This window comes from Lactuca serriola, chromosome 7, assembly GCF_051521515.1.
Source record: "Lactuca serriola cultivar US96UC23 chromosome 7, Lser_US96UC23_V15, whole genome shotgun sequence".
NCBI lineage: Eukaryota > Viridiplantae > Streptophyta > Magnoliopsida > Asterales > Asteraceae > Lactuca > Lactuca serriola.
Genome location: NC_136414.1, coordinates 157989897 through 158014531, shown reverse-complemented (window position 1 = coordinate 158014531; position 24635 = coordinate 157989897). Strand labels below are relative to the sequence as shown.

At 35.4% G+C, this 24635-nt stretch overlaps 1 protein-coding gene and 1 pseudogene across 1 annotated transcript; one reads left to right on the top strand and one right to left on the bottom strand.

Annotated features, from left to right (window-relative positions):
- Nucleotides 1-6050: 6050 nt before the first annotated feature.
- On the bottom strand, nucleotides 6051-7268 carry LOC145064485 (uncharacterized). Its single transcript, XM_079011927.1, has 2 exons — nucleotides 6858-7268; nucleotides 6051-6773 (listed from the first exon to the last, which is right to left on the bottom strand). The coding sequence occupies exons 1-2, from the start codon at nucleotides 7266-7268 to the stop codon at nucleotides 6051-6053; spliced, it is 1134 nt and encodes a 377-aa protein (XP_078868053.1).
- Nucleotides 7269-10016: 2748 nt separating this feature from the next.
- Nucleotides 10017-11467, top strand: LOC145061978 (protein JINGUBANG pseudogene; annotated as a pseudogene).
- Nucleotides 11468-24635: the final 13168 nt, after the last annotated feature.

Here is a 24635-nt window from a genome sequence, read left to right as displayed (position 1 = left end):
ACATGAATCGCCAAAATAAGCCTTTAACGGGACCAGTGGCGGATCTTCTTTAGGGGCCAGGGGGCCAAGGCCTCCGTGCTTTTTGCTCTCTTAGCGACTGTGTAATATAATCAAGTTGAAAAAAATACAAGAATCACAGGTTTGCACCCCCCCCCCCCCCCAAGTTATGAAATTATTGTATATACATAAGTTAGATATTTAGATATTAACTATAACAACAAATAGCCGGTAAGTTTCGGAAGATTACTAACCAAATCAAAACAATCTTCCTTCTTTAGCAATCTGTAAATAAGGAAACAATATTCGTATTAAAATCTATAATAAAACTCAAATATTTAACGAATTTACAACAATTTAACTCAAGCTTTTAAGCAAAACTGAAAATTATAAATCTAAAACCCCAAATCTATACCGGTCGTTGGAAAAAGCTTTTCAAAACTCACCGGAAGAACAACACCGTCCGTTAAGATCTTTACCGTTGTGTACTATTTTTCAGTCGTTGGATTGTTCACCACCTTCGTATCGTACACACACACACACACACACACACACTCTCTCTCTCTCTCTCTCTCTCTCTCTCTCTCTCTCTCTCTCTCTCTCTCTCTCTCTCTCTCTCTCTCTCTCTCTCTGCTGGTGATGGGGCCTGGACTAAGACTTGACCTCCGTCGTGCACTTGTGTGCTTAGTTGGCTGCCGATTTCCCTCTCAAATGTATCATACGTCCGTCTCTTATCCATTGTCTCTTTTTATCAATATTTCTTTCTTCTCTCTCATTACTTATACCACACTCCCCATTAAATAAGATAAAAGTAAATAAGATAAAAGGAAGGAAGAAAATGTGACCTAATTATCATGACTACATAAACCTATAAAACACATAGGTAATACTTATTGATTAAGATACATATCTTTAGTTTTACTTATCAGTTAAAGTTTATTATTTGTTATGAAATCCATTTACGTATAAATTTCATATGTTTATTAATTATTATTTCATATGTTTATTAATTATTATTTGTTGATTTATTAGTAAATGTACCTAGAAACAGTAAAATAACATTTACAATCGTATATATATTTTATTTTTATGATATGAAAGTAATTAAACATATGTATACATCTATTAGTTTAGAGATAGTTTAGAGAAAATTTACAAGACTTTAAAATGCAATAGATAGCTGCATTCCACAATAATAAATGATTAAACAATCTTTTATGTTACCTATTTTGTTCATATATATCTTTGCTATATCTTGATTTTGATCCGAATAAAACTTGTTTATGTATTTTTTGTTTCAAAAATTTTATTCCGGCCCCCTAGTATTAGTGTTTGTGTTCCGCCCCTGACGGCGACGCCTTTAGCGGCGACACACTGGAGGGAAAACAACACGAGATTTCTTACGTCATCCTAGTCGTAGGATTATCTTTTAAATTGACTGATGAGATTGAAATGACATGGATCGCAAAAATAAGCCTTTAGTGGCAACACGTTTAGCGGCGACAAAAACACGTTTGTTTGTTTTTTTTTTTTGTCGTCGCTAAAAGTCTCTGTCGCCGCTAAAGGCGTCGCTGCTATTGCCGGTTATTCTTGTAGTTTTAGTAGAGTATTTAATTTTATTTTGGGAAAATGACTCTTAAGGGTAATTAATTTTTACGTTTGTACTCATTTGGTCCTTTTTTTTGTATTCAATATACCATCGAACTTGTTGTTGGTGTTTACCATAGCCCTTTTGACCGGCTTTTGACCTGTGATAGCCGGTCAAAGGGTTATGGTGAGCACAAACAACAAGTTCGATGGTATATTGAGTACAAAAAAAGGAAATGGACCAAATGAGAACAAACGCAACAGTTGGTTATCCTCCTGATTCATTTTCCCTTTACTCATTTACAACAAATCTCACATCATCTCCTACTGATATTAATGACTTTATGAGATTCATTCTTGCTTCTCTTCAAAACATAACCTACGAAAGGACATTATTCATACATGTACAACTTTGTAATGCACTTGAATATTTATTAGGGAAATCTTGACTAAGCAGGCGCATTTCATGACTACATTTACATTTCCAATAAAATGATTTATCGTATCATGGATTCTAGATAAGTCTACAAACGAGTGGAATCACAAGTGCTGTGATTTTTGAGTTTACTTAGCTTTAAGATCGAACTCATGGGATAAGATACAACATCAGTATGTACAATATTATGGTGATGTGTCTACAAAAGCAGCATGATATTGTACATATTGATGTTGTATCTTATCTCATGAGTTCGATCTTCAAGCTAATTAACTCAAAAATCACAGCACTTGTGATTCCACTCGTTTGTAGACTTGTCTAGAATCCATGATACGATAAATCATTTGATTGCAAATGTAAATGTAGTCATGAAATGCGCCTGCTTAGTCAAGATTCCCCTAATAAATATTCACGTGCATTACAAAGTTGTACATGTATGAATAATGTCCTTTCGTAGGTTATGTTTTGAAAAGAAGCAAGAATGAATTGTTAGTGTTTATTAACTTATTCTATATATGCGGAAGCTTTCAAGACCAAATCTTAAACTTGAATCTGGATAAAAGAAAATAAGTGAAGGAGATTCTGTACCTGCTTCCATTGAAGCTTTTGGATCTGAAGAACAAGCTTGGTTTTCCAGTTGATCTCAAGACAACTCTAAGAACCCTTTGCACTCAAGAAAAACGAATTTGTGAATTAATTTCGTCCCATTTGATTTGCTCCTCATCACATATATTTATAGATGAAGATAAACCCTAATGTGAGAGATGGAAGGGATCTTGAGGATCTTGAGTCAAACCGGAACTCAAGCCACAAATGGTAAGTGAATATCGGTCCATCAACAATCTTATACACTTGCCATAATATTTGGATTTAAATGATAACATATATATGTTCATTTATAGAATGGTCCCATGATTTTCTAACAATCTCCCACTGGACCATGAATATATAAATGTACATATAACCATATTAGCGCTTTAATGTATGTTATCATGATATTGGTACCCTTAAACAGTCTTGCCCATTAATCATAACTATATAGGATCAATGCGGTCTTTGTTACAATTTACGTAACTAAACCATCAATGGTCACATATATAAGTATAACTAACGACATAGATTAAACATGATGCGTGGTCACAAAATCAAAATTGATTTCCGATGAGTTCTTCTTTAACTTGAAGTGAGATCAAACTTCAAATAAGTGCAACTAATAATGAAATTTACCGAATTCTTAAGTCTGTACAGAAAAAACATAATTGTTCCTAAACCAAAATAAAGCACCCAAAAATAAATTGTAAAAACTCCCACTAAAACAAAATATCATCAATATTTATCACACCCATGTGTGTAGTATGCTCATGAAAGACCTTGAGAGGTAATCCCTTCGTTAGCGGATCCGCTATCATGGAGTTTGTCCCGATGTGCTCTATTGCGATTTTTCCATTTTGCACTCTTTCTTTAACAATAAGAAACTTAATGTCAATATGCCTTGACTTTGTGGAACTTCTGTTGTTGTTAGAATACAACATTGCTGACTTATTGTCACAATACAACTTTAGTGGTCTTTCAACACCAATAATACGCAATCCTGTGACTAAGTTCCGCAGCCATATTGAATGATCTGATGCCTCGAAACATGCTACAAATTCAGCCGCCATGGTGGAAGAAGTTACTAAAGTTTGTTTAGCACTCTTCCATGAAATAGCTCCTCCTTCTAATAAGTAAATGTAGCCTGATGTGGATCGATAACTGTCTTGGCATCCAGCAAAATCATAATCAGAATACCCAATGATCTCCAAAACATCTGATTTCCTATATGTGAGCATGTAGTCTTTTGTTCTCTGTAGATATCTCAAAACCCGTTTGGCTGCTTTTCAATGGTCCATACCTGGGTTGCTTAGATATCTTCCCAACATCCCTACAATGAAAGATATGTCGGGACGTGTACACACTTGAGCATACATAAGACTCCTAACAACCGATGCATAAGGAATCTTCTGCATCTCTTTAACTTCAAGGTCATTTTTAGGGCATTGATCGAGACTGAATTTGTCTCCTTTTGAAATAGGGGTGTCTCCTGGTTTGCAGTTTTGCATGCCAAATCTTTCAAGGATCTTTTCAATATAGCTCTTTTGTGATAATCCTAGAATTCCACGAGATCTGTCTCGTTGAATTTGGATTCCTAATACAAATGAGGCTTCCCCAAGATCTTTCATCTCAAAATGCTTCGAAAGAAATTTCTTGGTCTCATATAAGACCCCTAAATCATTGGTGGCTAGTAATATATCATCAACATACAAGACCAGAAAAATATATTTACTCCCACTGAACTTGTGATATACACAATCATCTACTATATTTGCCTCAAAACCAAATGAGACAATGATCTGATGAAACTTGTGGTACCACTGGCGGGAGGCTTGCTTGAGTCCATAGATAGATTTATTTAGTTTGCAAACCATTTACTTTGATTCTTTCGATACAAAGTTTTCTGGTTGCACCATGTATATAGTTTCATCAATGTCACCATTGAGAAATGCTGTCTTAACATCCATCTGATGTAACTCAAGATTGTAATGTGCAACTAGTGCCATGATCAACCTAAAAGAGTCTTTTGTTGAAACTGGAGAAAATGTCTCTTTAAAATCAATTCCTTCCTTTTGAGTATAGCCCTTAGCTACAAGACATGCCTTATGTCTTTCCACATTGCCTTTTGAATCCCTTTTGGTCTTAAAAATCCATTTGCAACTAATAGGCTTCGTACCTTCAGGTAATGGAACAAGATCCCAAACTTTATTGTCTTGCATGGACTTATACTTCTCGTTCATGGCATCAATCCACTTTTGAGAATTTGAACTTTGCATGGCCTGAGAGAAGTTGATTGGATCATTTTCAATCATTCCATCTGGTTCTTCATTTTCTTGGAGATATACATGGAAATCCGAAGGGATTGCACTTCTCCTTTCTCTAGTGGATCTCCTAAGTTGAGGTTGTTGAGGTTGTTCATTATGAACAGGAGAGTGAATAACATTGTCTTGTTGAGGTTCCTGAATTACTTCTTCTCCGACAGGCACATTAATTTGTGTATTGTCAAAAGTAACAGTAGGAATCGAGATTGATTCCTCCTCAAAGACAATGTCTCTAACCTTATTTCTCCCCCCAAACTCAACATCCTCAAAAAACGTTGCAGTTCCTGTTTCAAAAATTGATTTTGTTGCAGGATCATAAAACTTATAACCCTTGGATCGTTCAGAATAGCCAATGAAGTAGCTGCTAACGGTTTTGGAGTCTAATTTCTCTTCATTCGGCCTATAAGGCCTTGCCTCAGCTGGGCATCCCCAGATACGATGATGAGTTAAACAAGGCTTTTTCCCTGTCCAAAGCTCTTAAGGTGTTTTAACAGCTGCTTTAGTTGGTACTCTATTAAGAATGTAAGTTGTAGTCTTAAGTGCTTCACCCCAGAGTGGCTCTGGTAAAGTAGAATGACTTATCATACTCCTTACCATATCCTTAAGAGTTCTGTTGCGTCTTTCAGATACCCTATTCATGCTCGGCGAACCTGGCATTGTGTACTGAGGGACGATTCCACATTCCTCTAGGAATTTAGCAAAAGGTCCTGGACGTTGTTCACCTGATCCGTCATATCTGCCATAGTACTCACCACCACGGTCAGATCTTACACATTTAATCTTTTTATTAAGTTGGTTCTCAACTTCGAGTTTAAAAGATTTAAACACTTCCAGTGACTAAGATTTTTCATGAATAAGATATAGATACCCATAAAATGAGTAATCGTCTATGAATGATATAAAATATTGTTGTCCATTCCATGAAGCCGAAGGGAATGGTCCACAAATATCTGTATATATCAATTCTAAGACATTTGAAGACCTAGTGGCATCTAATCTTTTGGTTTTTGTCCGTTTTCCCTTGATGCATTCAACACAAATTTTTAAATCTATGAAGTTGAGGTTACTTAGCACTCCATCTGACACAAGCCTATCAATTCTCATTTTTGAGATGTGGCCTAAGCGTTTGTGCCATAATGTTGCTGATTTTCATTATTTAATTTTCGCTTAGTACCACGTGAATCCACGTGCAAGGTTTCATTATATGAAGTAACAATATCAAGCATATATAACTTATCACAATACGTTAGAGAACCAGTACCGATAATATTTGAATTTAAAGACAAACTAAATTCACCATTTCCAAAAGAACAATAATAACCAGATTTATCTAATTTAGAAACAGAAACCAAATTGCGTCTAAAAGACGGTACAATGCAAGTGTCTTGAAAATCCAAATAAAAGCCAGTATCTAGTAATAAAAGAAATGTGCCAATTGCTTTGACTTCAACCTGCTTTCCATCACCCACATAGATATATCTTTCAACATCATTTGGTTTTCGGTAGTTCAGGCAACCCTGCATAGAGACACTTATGTGAGTAGTAGCACCAGAATCTATCCACCAAGTATTTCTAGGTACAGAAACTAAATTAACCTCAGAACAGACCAAAGCACGGATTATACCTTTCTTAACTCGCCAAGCGTGGTATTTTGGACAATCCGGCTTCAAGTGACTAGGTTCTTGACAAAGGAAGCATTTAGGAGGTCCCGATTCCTTTTTCTTTTGATCATTGCCTAAATGTTGTTTCTTTTGCACTGGTCCCTTAGTAGCAGCTTCTTTTCTCTTTCTTTTGCCCTTGCCTTTAGAGGTACTAGCAAAATGAGCACTTTCAGTTGTTTCCTACTTCATCCTTTCTTCTTCTTGCACACAAAAGGAAATGAGCTCATTAAGAGTCCATTTATCCCTTTGGCAGTTGTAACTGACCTTGAACTGATTAAATTGTGCAGGAAGAGAAAGCAATACCAAATGAACTAGAAAATCATCAGAAATTTCTAGTTTCAATGCCTTAAGTTTTGAAGCAAGATGAGACATTTCCATGATGTGCTCCCTTATGTTTCCTTTGCCTTTATACTTCATTGAAATCATCTTTTGCAAAAAAGTACTTGTTTCAGCCTTATCTTTTTTTGCAAAACGTTGTTCAATTTCAGCAAGAAAATCTTTAGCATTAATAGACTGCTCGTTTGCACCTCTAAAGGCTTCTGGAACGCCGCGCTTAATGATCATTAGACTCATGCGATTTGAGCGATCCCATTTTTCAGCATCCCTTTTATTTTCCACTGAACTTGTGGCAGTAAGGATGGGTTGCTCAATCCGAAGTGCAAGGTCAGGATCCATGCAGCCGAGAACTAACATAATGTTCTCTTTCCATTCCTTGAAGTTAGTCCCATTGAGAACTGGAATGTGATTCAAGTTGGAAGATATTATGCCACAATTAGCATTTGTGTATCTCAGAACAAAATATTAATTAGTTTTTATGCTCATTAAACCACAACTATATGACATCACAAGGTATCAACAGAACATTAATATCAAGTCTTTGAACAACAATATTAACTTTTTTAAGAGATATCTTGTTATAGTAGTAAAAATATTGACAATAAAACATGTTAATTAATAAGCCTCTATTTGGATTGACTAATTAATCACATGAAACCCAAAAATTATCATATATTTACCACTATATATATGTATGTTTATCCGACCAAATATTAACCTACCTTTGGGTCGATTAATATCCGCATTGACAAACACATAAACCATAAAATTTAATAATAATATTTGACAATAATTCATCTCGTTTAACAAGCCCCTCTTTGGATTGACTTGTTAACGACATGTAACCAAAAATAATTGTCGCATATTCATTATCATATACGTGTTTATTCGACAAAATATCAACCTACCTTTGGGTCGATTGGTATCCGCAACAATAAACACATAAACCGTAATATTTAGATTCTTAGAAAATTAATTTTCTAAGAAAATAAATAATGTCACAACTGAATTTATTGACGAACCATAAAAAAAATGACCGGGTAAAAAATAAAATACAGATTTATTAACTTGAACATGACAATAATAAACTGCTATTAAATTGAGTACTTTAAAATAACCATGCAGTTTTAATTTACACAATAAAGCCTTAAACAAATAAAACGCTAATAACATAGAAGTATTTTATTTATTTATTTTTCTTTTACAACGATACCAAAATAAATTAAACAAATAAAGTTGATTTATCAATGAAGGTATTCTATGTATAATAACTTAAAAGAGAATAAATGTTGCCGTTATTTTAATAAGATCGAATATTATACACAAAAAAATAATCTCACTGACAAATCTTAACCAATTACCTAAACAATATTAGTTTTTCACGCAGGACAATATTATGAACCATGAATTTCGCTAAATAGTAAATTCAACCAAAACATGAACCAAAGTCTGGTTATATATTAATGAAATTTAGTGCATATAGTACAAGTTTCAAGCATTGAATGGTCATTGTCAAAATCAATAATAGAAAATTGTTTATTGACAATTGAAAAACAACGTCAGAAAGCAAGCAGAAAAGCAAATGGGTTGTCAAACAAAGTTGCTGCATTGAGTACATACAGTAATAAAATATTTAACGAAGCGTGCGATCTCTAGTACAAATATAATATCTCACACCCTTCTTTCAATCAACAGTCAAGAAAAATCAAGCATATGATGAAATATATAATTCACGACGTAATGAAGAAGAACCGGGTATGTTTAAATATAATGTTATAGATCTTAAACCAACATAAAATTTCTAGTACCAAATTCGAGAAAGCTCTGATACCAATTGTTAGTGTTTATTAACTTATTCTATATATGCGGAAGCTTTCAAGACCAGATCTTAAACTCGAATCCGGATAAAAGAAAATAGGTGAAGGAGATTTTGTACCTGCTTCCATTGAAGCTTTTGGATCTGAAGAACAAGTTTGGTTTTCCAGTTGATCTCATGACAACTCTAAGAACCCTTTGCACTCAAGAACGAATTTGTGAATTAATTTCGTCCCATTTGATTTGCTCCTCATCACATATATTTATAGATGGAGATAAACCTTAATGTGAGAGATGGAAGGGATCTTGAGGATCTTGAGTCAAATCGGGAACTCAAGCCACAAATGGTAAGTGAATATCGGTCCATCAACAATCTTATACACTTGCCATAATATTTGGATTTAAATGATAACAATATATATGTTTATTTATAGAATGGTCCCATGATTATTTAACATGAATCTCATAAAGTCATTAATATCAGTAGGAGATGATGTGAGATTTGTTGTAAATGAGTAAAGGGAAAATGAATCAGGAGGATAACCAACTGTTGCGTTTGTTCTCATTTGGCCCCTTTCCTTTTTTTTGTATTCAATATACCATCGAACTTGTTGTTTGTGTTCACCATAACCCTTTGACCGGCTATCACAGGTCAAAAGCCGGTCAAAAAGGCTATGGTAAACACCAACAATAAGTTCGATGGTATATTAAATACAAAAAAAAGAGGGACCAAATGAATACAAACGCAAAATTTAATTACCCTCAAAAATCATTTTCCCATTTATTTTTAAACAAATAATGAAAGAGAACATCCGAATGAAGTTTAAGGAGTTTTGTTTTGTTACGTTGCAACGTAAACACGCTATCAGAAAAAATAATATCTCATTATTTAGATATTTTGGTAAATAAATAAATGATAATTACAAAATTGAACTTTAAGTCTTTAATATTCGACAACCCTAGAGCCTAGGCTAAAGTTATTTTTTATCATTTATGGGGCGCACATAAGTAGAAAGACTTTATTCCATATATGCTAGGACACGTGTGGGATCTTTCCACTAATGGTAAACCTACTTTTAGCCACCCAATCTCCAGCTTTTCAGTTTTCACACCCTCGCAACACAAATCCAATTAAATAGGACTCTTCACATTATCTTTCTCTTTTTATATAGAAAAGATACTCTCTCGTTGTTCCTTTGTCATCATCAGCAAAACATAGACAATCTTTCTATATATAAAAGATACTCCCTCGTCTATTTGACTATTTCAGCTTCCTTCAATCTATCTATTCAACTTAAACAAAATGACGAAAGAAATGGCTGGAAAAACCTTCTTTTCGAAGAAAAACAAAGTCCGAAATAAACTCGCCATTCTCCTTCACAGCTCAGAACCAAACGTTTTCATCACCACCCACCATCAACCAGAAAACTCCGAAAATAATTTTAATCACCGCAGTAGCAACGCCTCGTTACCTAGCCCAGTCTTGTCTTCATGTTCATCACCAGTCTCCTTCATGTCTCCAATCAACCATATGCCATCACCCTACTCCGAATCTCCTTGGACACTTCCACATGGAACCAATGGCGAAGATGGTATCATATACAACACTGGCTTGATCGGATCTTTGATACGTGAAGAGGGTCATATATATTCGTTAGCATCGTCCGGGGATTTGTTGTACACAGGTTCGGATTCTAATAACATTAGAGTATGGAAGAATCTAATGGAGTTTTCCGGTTTCAAGTCGAGTAGTGGATTAGTGAAAGCAATCGTCGTTTTGGGTAATCGGATTTTTACCGGCCACCAGGATGGGAAAATTCGGGTTTGCATGTGTTTTGATGAAGAAAATGGGCTATTGTATTCTGGATCGTGGGATAGAACAATGAAAGTTTGGAGGATTTCGGATTTGAAATGTTTAGAATCTGTAAACGCTCATGACGATGCCATTAATTCCGTAGTTGTTGGGTTTGACGGTTTGGCTTTTACTGGATCCGCCGACGGGACTGTGAAGGTGTGGCGGAGGGAGTTCGTCGGGAAGACCAAAAAACACCTTTTGGCTAACACTCTTTTGAATCAAGACAGCGCTGTCACGTCTGTGGTGGTGAACGCCTCTCAGGCCACCGTGTACGCGGGATCATCCGATGGACTGGTGAACTTTTGGGAACGCAAGAAGCAATCGTTGTCACATGGCGGAGTTCTGAGGGGTCACAAGCTTGCCGTGCTTTGTCTTGCGACTGCCGGAAGCTTGTTGTTGAGTGGGTCGGCGGACAACAGCATCTGTGTGTGGCGGAGTGAAGGTAGCGGCGTCCACACTTGTTTGTCGGTCTTGAATAGTCACACTGGTCCGGTGAAATGTCTCGCCGTTCAGGATCGGAATGAGGATTATGATGATGATGATGATCGGAAAGATGAAGAATGGATAGTTTACAGTGGCAGTTTGGATAACTCGTTGAAGCTTTGGCGGGTTTCGGAACTGCTAGCCTGAAACACGTAGAGATCCATGATGGCACGTTAACTGCAAGAAATTTTGTGTTTTTGTCGATTGAAATGACGAACATCACAATTTGGCATTTCGGGAGAAGAAGGAGAGAAGGTTTGATCAGATATTTGGTAGTCTATAAATGGTGATGAAGATCGTTCACCATTGTGTGTGTATCTATATGTCTATATGTCACATTGTGTGTATCTGTATCTCTATAGTCACCAACATAGATCCAAGAAATTGGGAACTGCTTATTAAAATATCTACTTCTGTGTTTTTGGATCTTTTTTTCTCTCTCTCTATGCTCTCATTTCAAAACAATCTACTAACCAAAAGTCTCCTAATGTTATTTAGAATTCCCAAAGTAATATTTTTTGAATTAAAAAGTACACTCGCTAAAATTAGAATTTTAATTTCAACAACAGAATTTTGAGAATAAAAAAAAAAAATAGCATCCACTGTCGTCATTTAGACACAGAATTATGAATAAATTTTTGAGATTATTGCCGGTTTTGATTGCCCTACTTATATTAGTGCTTGAGTGCATCATGACGCCAACAAGAGTCTTTGTGGTTTGTGGTCCTTTTAGAGTGATTTATCGTTAAATATAGTCATGGATTTTTCAATGAATATGTCGATTCATCATACAAAATATCTTATCTACTTCTATATTTTTATTATATTTTGTGTGCTACTCGCATTCGTTCTTATATTTCATGTAAGGCGATAAACCACAATTACTTTTTTTAACAGCTAGACTTTAATATAAACTCAACAACAAAATATTGGAGTTACAAGTTACAAGAAGGGGTTGTTAGCCCATGCCTCCCATAACAAATCTCTATCCCATTTGGCTCTACTCTTAAACCATAAAAACGCCAAAGCTTTAACCTCATAAACTAAAATATTTGGTCTCTTCCCTTTGAAAACTAGATCATTCCTATACATCCAGATCCATAAAAATGCCCTTGATGTCACTTTAAGGATTTTTAGGGGTCTGGCGGCCATATACCACTACAAGGAAAACGATCATTAGCGGCAACAAAAGTCGCCGGTAATAAGTCAAGTTGTCGCCGGTAATAAGTCGCCGCTAATACTTCGTCGTTATTGATGAACTTGTCGCCGCTAATCATAGATGTCGCCGCTAATGACAATGTCGCCGCTAATGACCATGTCACCGCTAACGATAGACGTCGCCGGTAATTACAATTTTCATTTTTTTTTTAATTTTTTTTTTTTGTAATTAACGATTTTGGTTGTCGGTAATAATGTACTCGGTAATTACATAACAACATTCGATTAAATATAAAAAATAATAGTGTCGACGTTAATTACAAAACAAACATCCAATTATAATTAATTAAATATCAAAAGTAATAATGTCGTCCGGTATTAGTGTCGCCGGTAATTACAAAAAACAACCAACGTTTTACAATATACCAAGTAGCAAAGCATCACAACGTATGCAAATAAAACTCATCCTGACCTATATACCATCATCTTCATTCTCATCGTTTCCTCGATTATTTTGGGATTGAAAAAACGAATATAGCTCATCACTACATGTCGGGTCGTTCAACATTGCACTAAGATTTTCTAACTACATAATTAATAACAACATATATAAACTTATAAGTTAAATTATCAAACATAAACAAAAACTATCAAAATACATTGCTATTTTTAAACTAAGACAAAAAACCAAAGTACGTTGTTATTTTTTGCACTTGGGACAAAGACCTAATTACCAAACTTTTTAGCAAATAATCACCACAAAACCAAAGTAGATTGTTTTACCTGTGATGGTTGTGATGGTTGTGGTGATGTTTGCGAAGGCTGTGGAATCGGCGGGAGAGCAGAAGGTTTACGGCCAATGCCTCTAATATGGCCACGTCGCTCTCCTAATACTTTCTCAAACGCAGCTCTTTCTTGAGCGAGTGTTAACTCACTTTCACCTTGAGTTTGTTCTAACAGCTCTTCAACTAACCGATTCTGTAACTCCAAAAGTGAGTAACAATTAAGTATAAATAAACATTTAATTATATGATAAAATTATAATTAAATACTTACATATTGTTGTTCCGCCTCAACATAACAAATACACCATTCTTATCGGTATGAGCTTTGCGAAACGTTTCCACTCTCTGAAGGTTATGTTTAACTTTAAAAATTAGATTATATTTTAAATAAATAATTACATGTATCGTACGTTACCTTCTTATAGCAAGTACTGTTATATGAGCTCGACCCCCCACGATTCACATTTGTTTGCTTTTCACGGATTTATTTGTTCCTTTTTTAAGCAATTGTGTGTTCGTTCGTTTGGAAATACTCAACTGCTTTCTTCCAGTTATCAACTTCCATACCCTTTTTCAAGATTTATAATTTTCGCTTTGCCTCGAACTTTCCTTCGTGCATGTTGCTCAACTACAAATGTAATTAAAAATTATTAGAAACGGTATTTAATTTATAATAATTGAACAAAAATAGTAAATAAAAATTCATAATAAGACTTACCGTCCTGCTCGTAATGACCAGCACCTCTACCACCTGGGAGAGGTGGGTCCTCAGCTCCATCACCCCCATGTCCACGACCCATAACAGCAGCCATGGTATACACAAACAAAAGCCAAACTGACAACATTTCCTGAAAAATTATAAGATATACAGATACAATTTTTATTACAAATACACATTTAATTATAGCATTCATATATAAGTTTTGGAAGTTATTGGTTAATATATAAGTTTTAGAAGTTATTGGTTAATTTGGGGTTAGTTTGGGAACAAACGAGAAACTAAATGTATTCGTATATAAGTTTTTAAACAATTTTATTACATTTTTTGTTTTTTTTCCAATTATAACAATAATTTATTTTTATTTTTATTTTTCAATTATAACACTGTAACAAATACATATAATTTCATATATATACCACACATATAACAAACATACGTAGATTCACATTCACACATAATAATATCATACTTATAACAAATACATATAATTTCATATATATAGATAATAACATCATACTTCTATCAAATACTCATATACCACATATACATCAAACACATACATTGAGATATTTACACCAAATATATATAGATTCACATACAAATATCAAATATACACATATGCCAATTTTCACATAATTTATACAACCACACATATTTTGGAATTAAACTCAATTTCACAACAAATAGAAGTAAATAAAACCTGTGGTGGCGGAAATCAACGAAACTGATCCAGTGTTGGCGGTAGTGGCAGGTTGTGGTCGGGAACACAGTCAAAAAACTACAATAAGTTGAAAAAACTACTAAAATTGATAATTTTTTTTGAAATTAAACACTACAATAAGCTTAAAATCCATGTTACAAGAGAAAAGGGAAAGGAAACTAACCTGGAAATACCTCTCAGTCGCCGGAAATTGAGTAATGTCACCCGAGAAATGGTCCTCACCGGAAAATACAGTCTTCGCCGGTATCTTCTTGTGTGGCCGATTCAGCCACTGGAAAATTAGTAAGGTCGTCGTTATCACCCACTTAATTGACGAGGATCAATGGAAGTAAGTAGAAGAGGGAGGTAGAAGAGAAACGCAGCAGTAGCGAATGGAAACAAAAGAGCAAAAGGAAAAAAAAACGTCAATTTTTTGGGGTTAATTGTGTCGACCTTTAGCGACAACACCTTTACCGCCGACGTTTTGGTATTTAGCGATGACTTAATATCAATAGCGGCGACTCTCCAAAGGGAATTATTGCACCCGCGTCATTTTTCGATCTTTAGCAACGACATCTTTAGGTCTTTAGCGGCGGAAAAAGTAGCCGGTATTGATTTTGTGTGTTCCACGAGCACCCCAGTCGTTGGATTAGTAATACGATCGGGCGGTTCTTGTTTACCAGAACGTCGTCAAAGTGTGGATCCGTGTCATGGACCTTTAGTGGCAACACCAATAGCGGCGACTTTTCAATACTTCTATCAAATACTCATATACCACATATACATCAAACACATATACATTGACATATTTACACCAAATATACATAGATTTTCATACAAATATCAAATATACAAATATGCCAATTTTCATATAATTTATACAACCACAGATATTTTGGAATTAAACTCAATTTCACAACAAATAGAAGTAAATAGAACATGTAGTGGCGGAAATCAACGAAAATGATCCAGTGTTGGCAGTAGTAGCGGGTGGTGGTCGGGAACACAGTCAAAAAACTACAATAAGTTTAAAAAACTACTAAAATTGATAATTTTTTGAAATTAAGCACTACAATAAGCTTAAAATCGACGTTACAAGAGAAAAGGGAAAGGAAACTAACCTGGAAATGCCTCTGGAGAAATGGTCCTCACTGGAAAATACAGTCTTCGCCGGTATCTTCTTGTGTGGCCGTTCAGCCACTGGAAAATTAGTAAGGTCGCCATTATCACCCACTTAATTGACGAGGATCGATGGAAGTAAGTAGAAGAGGGAGGTAGAAGACAAACGCAACAGCAGCGAATGGAAACAAAAGAGCAAAAGGAAAAAAGCGTCAATTTTTTGGGGTTAACTGCGTCGACCTTTAGCGGCGACACCTTTACCGACGGCGTTTTGGTATTTAGCCGCGACTTAGTATCAATAGGGGCAACTATCCAGAGGGAATTATTGCACCCGTGTCATTTTACGATCTTTAGCGACGACATTTTTAGGTCTTTAGAGGCGACAAAAGTCGCCGGTATTGATTTTGTGTGTTCCACGAGCACCCCATTCGTTGGATTAGAAATACGATCGGGTGGTTCTTGTCTACCAGAACGTCAAAGTGCGGATCCGTGTCATGGTCCTTTAGTGGCGAAACCAATAGCGGCGACGTCGGCCTTTAGCAGCGACTTTTCAATATGTCGTCACTAAAAGTCAATGTCGTCGCTATTGGTATTGCCGCTAAAGACTGTATTTCTTGTAGTGATAGTAAAGGAAGAATTTAATCTCAAAAGTTCGTCGAAGGAATCATTCATAACGAGAAGATCTTTCCACCAATTGAGAAGGTGACCACGTATCTCTTTTGCAGTTGAGCAATTGTTAAAAATATGAACCTCATTTTCCTCAAAAGCATTGCAAAGGGGACAACAAATGGTGGGAATGTTAACCCCCCTCCGAGCAAGGTTGAATCTGGTGGACAATCTCCCAACGCCAAGTGAAAACATTTATCTTCCTAGGAACCAGCTTGGACAAGATGGTGGGTAGGTTAGTGCTCTCGAATAACTTATTGTCAATTTCCTTCCTTAAAGATGAGACTGTGAACTCTCCTCCCCCATTTAGGCTCCAACACCAGTTACTCATATTCGAGTTCACTCTGGTGTTACCATATCTATAAAAGAGGTTGATTAAATCTATACTTAGATGTTTCATGTCGATATTAATGTTGTTGATTCTGCCCCAAACTGTTGTCCTGCTATGGGTAAAAATTGACACTCCCAACCCTCCATAATCGCCATAAATACATTTAATCACTCTTTTCCAAACCGAGTTCGTATTATCCTGAAACCGCCACCACCATTTCGATAACAGAGCAAGGTTGAGAGCTCATAAACTCTGAATTCCCAATCCTCCGAGTTCTTTGGAGTTCATCGTTTTGTCCCATGCAATCCAAGTTATGCTCTTGTTACCCGAAGTTTTACCCCAATGAAAACTATTTCAGATACTTTCGATCTTTGCTAAGACTAATTTGGGAACTTTCTACATCGAGAAGAGAAAAGTACCAAGGCTACCAAGGACAGATGTAACAAGCGTTAACCGACCTCCAATAGAGAGGGTTCTTGCTTTCCACATCGAATGTTTATTGTTGGATTTATCGATACGTGGAATCCAAGAAGACACTCCACCCAACTTTCCTCCCACCGTCATTCCAAGGTTAGATAATGGTAGATCACCTACAAGACATTTGTACCACTTAGCCATGGAAGAGACTTCCATTTGGGGGACACCAATACCTATTAACTTGTTTTTTTGAAGTTTGACTTTTAAGCCGGAAGCAAGGTGGAAACATGTAAGGATTCTTTTATGATTTTTCACATTTTCCCTAGACCATTTGTTTAAGAAAATTGCATCTTCCGCATATTGGAAAAGGGAAACACTAGGACCGGAGTTAGGCATCACAATCCCCTCGAAGATACCGTTATTAGTAGCCTCATCCAACGCCACTCTGAGACCCTCGGCGGTGATGATGTAAAGAAAAGGGGAAAGAGAATCACCTTGTTGTATGCCTTTTTCCATGAAGAACTCCTTCGTAGGAGAATCGTTAACCAACACCGATACCTTTGAAGAAGAGAGAATAGCCCTTATCCAAGTTCTCCATGTAGCCCCGAAACCCTTTTGAGTCATGACGTCTTCCAAGTAACTCCAACTAATTGAGTCAAAAGCTTTGTCAAATTCAGCTTTGAACAAAAGAAATTTTTCTTCCTTTTACTAGCCCATGAAATAATTTCATTGACTACCAAAGGACCGTCCATGATGTTCTTACAACTAACATAAGCCGATTGCTCGCATCTCACCACAGAACCAATAACCTTTTTTGAGTCTACTGACAAGACATTTGGAAATAATTTTGGTGATGCACCCAATAAGATTAATCGGTCTGTATTCAGTGAGGTTTAGAGGATCTTTGGATTTAGGTATAAGAGATATGAAGGAGGTGTTGCTCCCTGAGTTTAGGACCTTATGTTGTTCGAAAAACTTGACCCCTTCCACCACATCATCCCTAATAATGTCCCAAAAAGTGTTTATGAACTTGAATAAGAACCCATCCGGGCCTGGACATTTGTCATTCCCACAACCCCAAACAGCACTTTTAATCTCATCCATAGTGAAAGGTTCTTCCAAGAAAGTACGATCATGGTCCTCTAAAGTATGAAACTTAGAGCTTGTAAACTGTGGTCTGCATGTAACATTTTCTTTGAACTTGTTTTTAAAGAAGTTAAAAACCTCATTTTTAATTATATCCGGATTAGAGATCCAAACCCCGTTTTTTTTAAGCCATTGATGCGAGAATTCTTTATATTCATGTTCACTAAGCCGTGAAAGAAACTTGAATTTTCATCCCCTTCAAGCACCCATTTGCACCTTGCATTTTGCCTTAAGTCAAGCAATCTGCTATTTTATAAATCTTGAATTTTTAGAATAGTATCTGATCTTTCTTTGAAAGACACGTCATCAAGCCCAATGACTTCCGCTAAGACATCTAAAGCAACAATTTTGGTCTTGAGAGTGTGAACTTCCTCCTCTCTCTTTTTGTTGAGAACAAAACGCCACGCTTTTATGTTCTTTTTAAGGATTCTCAACTTCCTCGACAACCTCACTATCTTAGAGAAAACTGTTAACCTAATAGTAAGCGTTAACCAAGAAGTCTTGACTATGTCCGAAAGGTTGTCGTCGAAGAACCAGGAAGAAAAGAACAGGAAAGGAAACGGACTGAACTCAGGGCTATTGTTGTTTAACAACACAGGACAATGATCTGAGTTTAACCACGGTAGGGCGAGAGTGCTGGAATTAGGCCACCAATGAAAAAACTTGTCAGAAACCGATCAAGTTTGCTGAACTTCGAGACCTCCTAATTCATCCATGTGTACTTCCTCCCACCAAGATGGAGTTCAACGAGACCACAAGTAGCAATGAAAGAGTTAAAAACATGAGCACCTGAGATTGAGAAAGAATAACATTTCCTTTTCTCCATGGACCTGACTTCCTTAAAATCGCCACACATAATCCAAATCCTCTCTGAATCCGCATCCATCAAGGAAGAGAGGTGATCCCATAAGGCTACATTTTCTTGATGATCTCGTGGGGCATAAATATTGATCAAACCACATTCCACTTTGACTGCTTTCCAAGTTCCTAGGATGGTAAGGAACCTTCTACTTCTTGTAACTGAGCCAATTTCAAAATAGTTAGGATCCCATATGGTCAAGATACCACTAGAGTTTTCGGTCGATCCCACATCAGCCCACATGAAGAACCTATGTCCCCAATGTGAACGAATACATGCATCATTGACATTTTTACTTTTGGTTTCTTGAATACAAAGGATATTAATGCATCATTTACATTCTCACTTTTGGTTTCTTGAATACAAAGGATATTAATTTTATGTTTCCTGACCAAATCCTTGACCCAATCTTTTTTTACCTCCTTGCCTAACCCATTAATGTTTAACGAGAGACTTTTAATCTTGGAATTGTAGTTGCACCTTGCTCTTTCATTACCTCATGAATCATATTAGAAAACCCATCCATATGAAATTCAATGATGTTATCGGTCTCAATAGTTTCACGCGTTCAGGCCCGGCCCAATACATGGGCGAAATGGGCAAAGGCCCAGGGCAACATTAATGGAGGGGCATCAAATTAGTCTAGTAAGCAACTATATGTATATGTGTTTTGGCCCAAAAAATTTAGATAAATAGTCTTTGTGCAAGGCATGTGATCAGAGAAGGAAAAAGCAAAATAATTGACAACAGGAAAGGCACGCAAGGTGTATTCGTAAGTGTGATTGGCTGATTACCAAGAGACGCCTCGAAATCCAAAAGTTGTAGAGATCGAGAAGCCTCTTAATCAAATTCAAATCGACTGAATCTGTGTTTTAAATCTAATTTCTTTTTTCATTTCTTCTATTCTCTTATTCTCCAATTTGTGATAACATTCGTGGCTTTTGTAAGTATATGGCGATTTCTTTTTTCTGATTTGGTGATTCGTTGATTCGTGTTTGAGGTATACTGATTTGGGGATTCATTAATTCGTGTTTGAAGTATATTGATTTGGTGATTCCCTGATTCTTGTTTGAGGAATATCCTAATCTGGTTTGGTGGTTCCTTTCTCTTATTCTTCTAAGCTAATAACTATTCTAATTTGGTATTTTCCATTTCCCGATTCGTATGTTAGTACACTTGGAGTTCGAAGTTGGACTGTTGGAGACTAGGAGATCGAAGCCTTCATTTCATATTTCCTGTTTTGAAAGAGTTGCAAACTAGAATTCGAGGCCTTGTTATTTAGTAATTTCCAAATCCTTTTTCTCATCACTTTTCTTATTCCCTTTTAAGGTAAACCATACATTAATAAGTTGAACTTTTGAATCTATGTGTTATGTTTTATGATTTAGGAGCTGGAGGTACACCAAATACTAATCAATTGAACTTTCTGATTAGTTTGATTCCTAATTAGGAGGCAGCATGCATATAACTTTCGATTGTTGTTTGTTACACAATAGTTATTTTAAAAAGGGTTCTTACTTTTTATTTTATTATTCATTTTTCAGATTATTTTGCAATTTTGCATATTGATAGTGTAAACAAAAACATAAAATTTGGATATCTATCTTTGCTTAAATACTTTTTTTTGTTAGAAATCAAAACGTTAGTAAAAATAGTTCTATTAAACTGATTAATAATTTTAATGATCCACCTAATACTTCTAATAATCTAATTAGAATTTTCAATTATTTGGTTAATAATTCTAGTTATTGTGAAAATAATGAATATATGGATAAAAGTTAAGCCAAATGAGTTTAATATTTTTTTTTTTGCAGAAATTTTTTGTTGGATGAAACGGACAAAGATGAAGTTCATGAATATCTATTCAAATAATGGAGTTTTAGAAAGATTGAATGAATTAACGCATTCATGTATTGAAAGTCAATTTTTACAAAGTTTTAATATATATATATATATATATATATATATATATATATATATATATATTTGTATGTGTTGTCTATTGTATGGTATAAACATAAGGGCATAAAATTCTTTTTTCGCCCTGGGCATTAAAACCTAATGGACCGGCCCTGCACGCGTTTCATAACTAGAACATAAATGATCAGTTGAACTCTCTCCAGGGGCGGATCCTTGTAGGGGCCATAGGGGGCCATGGCCCCCTTACTTTTCAGCCTATATATATATATATATATATATATATATATATATATATATATATATATATATATATATATATATATACACACACACTACTAGAAAAACAGCCTTTTACGACGCTCATTGCGCGTCGTAAAAGGCTCAGACGACGCGCAAATGCGCGTCAAGGAAGGCCCTGTCATAAAGAGAGACGACGCGCATTTACGACGCTCATTTACGACGCGCAATTACGACGCGCGTTTACGACACGCAATACGGTATCAATGAAGACCCTGTCATAAAGGAAGACGACACGCATTCGCGTGTCGTAACCTTACGACGCGCATGTTAATGACACGCAATGCGTATCAAGAAAGACCCCATCAAGAAAGGCCATGTCATAAATGAAGATGACACACATTTTTGCGTATCATAATTTTAAATGTTTAAAAAAATATTATTTATAGATTTACTTATTTTCAAATTAAATTTGTATTTAATGTTTCTGAAGAGAAAATAAAATATCATATACAAAAAATAAAATCCATTGCATTAATTTAATGTCATACAATTCTATTTCTTACAATATATAAATTTCCATCTAATCTACTATGTACATCAAATTCCAACTAAGTAATGTTGCATCTTGCCTTTTATAATTCTTTAAGACTAATGCTCCAAACAGCTGATTATATGGATAAGCATTTGTGCATTGGCTACATCCCGGTTGCTGATATACTTCTACATATCTTTGCACCACATAAAACTAGATCATACCTTTGCACCACATAAAACTAGAAGATGGAGAGAGCTAGACTCCATATCCTTAACAGCCCCACCTAAGGAGATGGAGTGATCCTTTTCATTTTGATCCCATTCTTCCAAATAAGGGAAAATCAATAACAAAATGAAAATGAAAATGAAGTGAATTGACATTCTAACTTGTTTCTTGAGGATAGAGTGCAACTTTAAGTCCTGATTCAGCTGTTGTATCTGTAATCTTTTGGATATGACTGGATGCCACATCTTTGAGATAGTCACCCATGCGTGTCTGAAAGAAATTGTAATTATTTCAGATAAAAGGTACATAAATTAGCACTATAACTCTAAACAAACAAACCTATGTCCCTGTAGCTCGGGACATTTTTTCTTGCTCCTGAAGATCCATTCGAAAAAGATTTGTTTAATAATATATTAAATCTTAACATATTAAATAAAAACAATAAAAAATAAAATTAAATAGACCATACCAATTTCCCTGAAATGACACAAAGTGATTCAGTCTCTACTGCCCTGCTTTCCCTACAAAGTTAATCTCAACAAGTAGGTTTGGTTTGGATATATCTCTTTTTCCATGAATCTGTATAGTATAATTGTTCTGAAGTGTTGTTTCTTGTTTACATAATACCTTAATTGGTTTCTGCAATCCCAGAATTGGTGCTTTCTGTCTCTGAATTTAATCTGCTGCTAGTGCTAGATGATGATGTCCAACAGCCTGAGCCTGAGAATATAAACAACAGTCTATTGTTCATATTAATTATTTATCTTTTGAAAGGCGATAACCTGCCTATCTGTAGTAATACTTACTAGAGGTAGAGGTGTTTGGCTTTGGAAAGAGCATTGTCAGGTATTCAACTTTTAGGCTGCATCTATTACACTGTGCAGGAGCCATTGATGTCTGGTCAGTTGGTTGCATCTTCACGGAGCTCATGAACAAAAAGCCTTTGTTTCCTGGTAAAGATAATGTCCATCAAAAGCGCATATTAACAGAGGTATGTATATGTTATATGTATATTTTTACTGGTGTAGCCTTGTTTCCCTCCAAGGGCAAACCAGAAAGTTGAGTTTTCAGTTCCTTCTTTAGCAAATTTCACAGTGGCGCCAGGCTGGACAACAAGACAAAATAAACTTAAATTCAACCAAAACAAGATACGATACGATTCAAACTTATCATCAAAAACTCAATCTTCTGATAAAATGTATGTCATTGCATATAACTGCAAATGGTGATCGATTGTTGCAAGTATGTCATTGCATATAACTGCAAATTCATCTTCTATCATAAAATGTATGTTTCTTTTAAATATCACAAATACTTTGCTAAATAACCTTTGTGATTTTATTTTTTAAAAAAATTTAATATCATCAGGAAGGGTGATTACTTTCGTTCTTTTGTATTTAAAAAATTATTTTTAAACCAATCAGGGCATCCCATACCTTCAAAAATCCGGCGATTTTTGCAGCTATGTTGTGCTGTTCAACACTACTCTGGTTTCCATGCCAGGTGAACAATGAAGAACCAGATTGAAGAAGAAAGCATTCATACGTATTCAGTTGCAGTAGAACTTTTAGCCAACTTTTTGAGCCCAACTCCTTGTTGCTTTAACAAAGCTAGTAATATACAAAAATAACACTGAAAACTTCATCCCATTTGTTTTCATTCTCTTTCCATAAAGGATACACCAGTAAAAAAGCAGCAGGCGTTGACTTGGCCATCAAACCCATGATTTGACTACATCCCAGTAGCTGATATCCCTTCTACATATCCCTGATATAATACATGTCTTCTTGTTTTAACTCCAATATGTTGTTCAAGATATTCCTGCATAGATACATGGGGTGAGGTTCAAACTGTATGTAGGATTGGATAATGGATAATGGATAATGGATAATACAAGCATCATCATCATATGATATGGTATAAAAGAATGAAATCTAACTTGTGTGTAATGAGTGTCCAGATCAACAGCTGCCCTTTGCTCTGGAGTTTTGGCCATCAAGAAACGCATTGCAATGGATAAGGTTTGACGATCAAACTGCATCAACCATTTTCACCATAGTAGATGATGATATCAATAATCAGTTAAATATATATTATATTATTTTATTAAAAACAAAAAGAAAAAAAGGTGATCTAGGAAGGAGTGGCATGAATTAATATTTTATTTGGTTATGTTATGCTATTGCCACCACCTCTGCTGATTGGTCATGATGTAAACAGTAAAAAAAATACATACATACTTCTTTCATACATATTTTTTAGTCTTTTTCCATATTGTTGTGCTTAATCTGTATAGGAACATATAGGAAAAACCCTTTCTATTAATTAGATACAACTTTGCTGAAAGTAGATCACATAGGTGTATGGATTCAGAATATTCCAATGGCATATTTGATTTTGTCATTGTAAAACTGTACAACTGGTGTTTTGTTTTACCTATACATATTTTTGTCATTGTAAAACTGTACAGCTGGTCAGTGATGATCCAACTGCCAAAAGCTAATAAAAATTAATGAATAAATTTTATGCTTTCTAAATGAGTAGATTAAGTGCCTCATCACCAGGCCTCAAGAAAGCAAACAGGGCACATGTAATGGCATGGGTGCCTGAGAAGAACTGAACTAAAGTTTGTTAAGTAAATTGAGAACCTAATAAAAATGGTGGGAAGAACAAATTAATGATTAAAAATGGAAAACCTGTTAACAAACAATTGTTGATTCAACACCAAAAT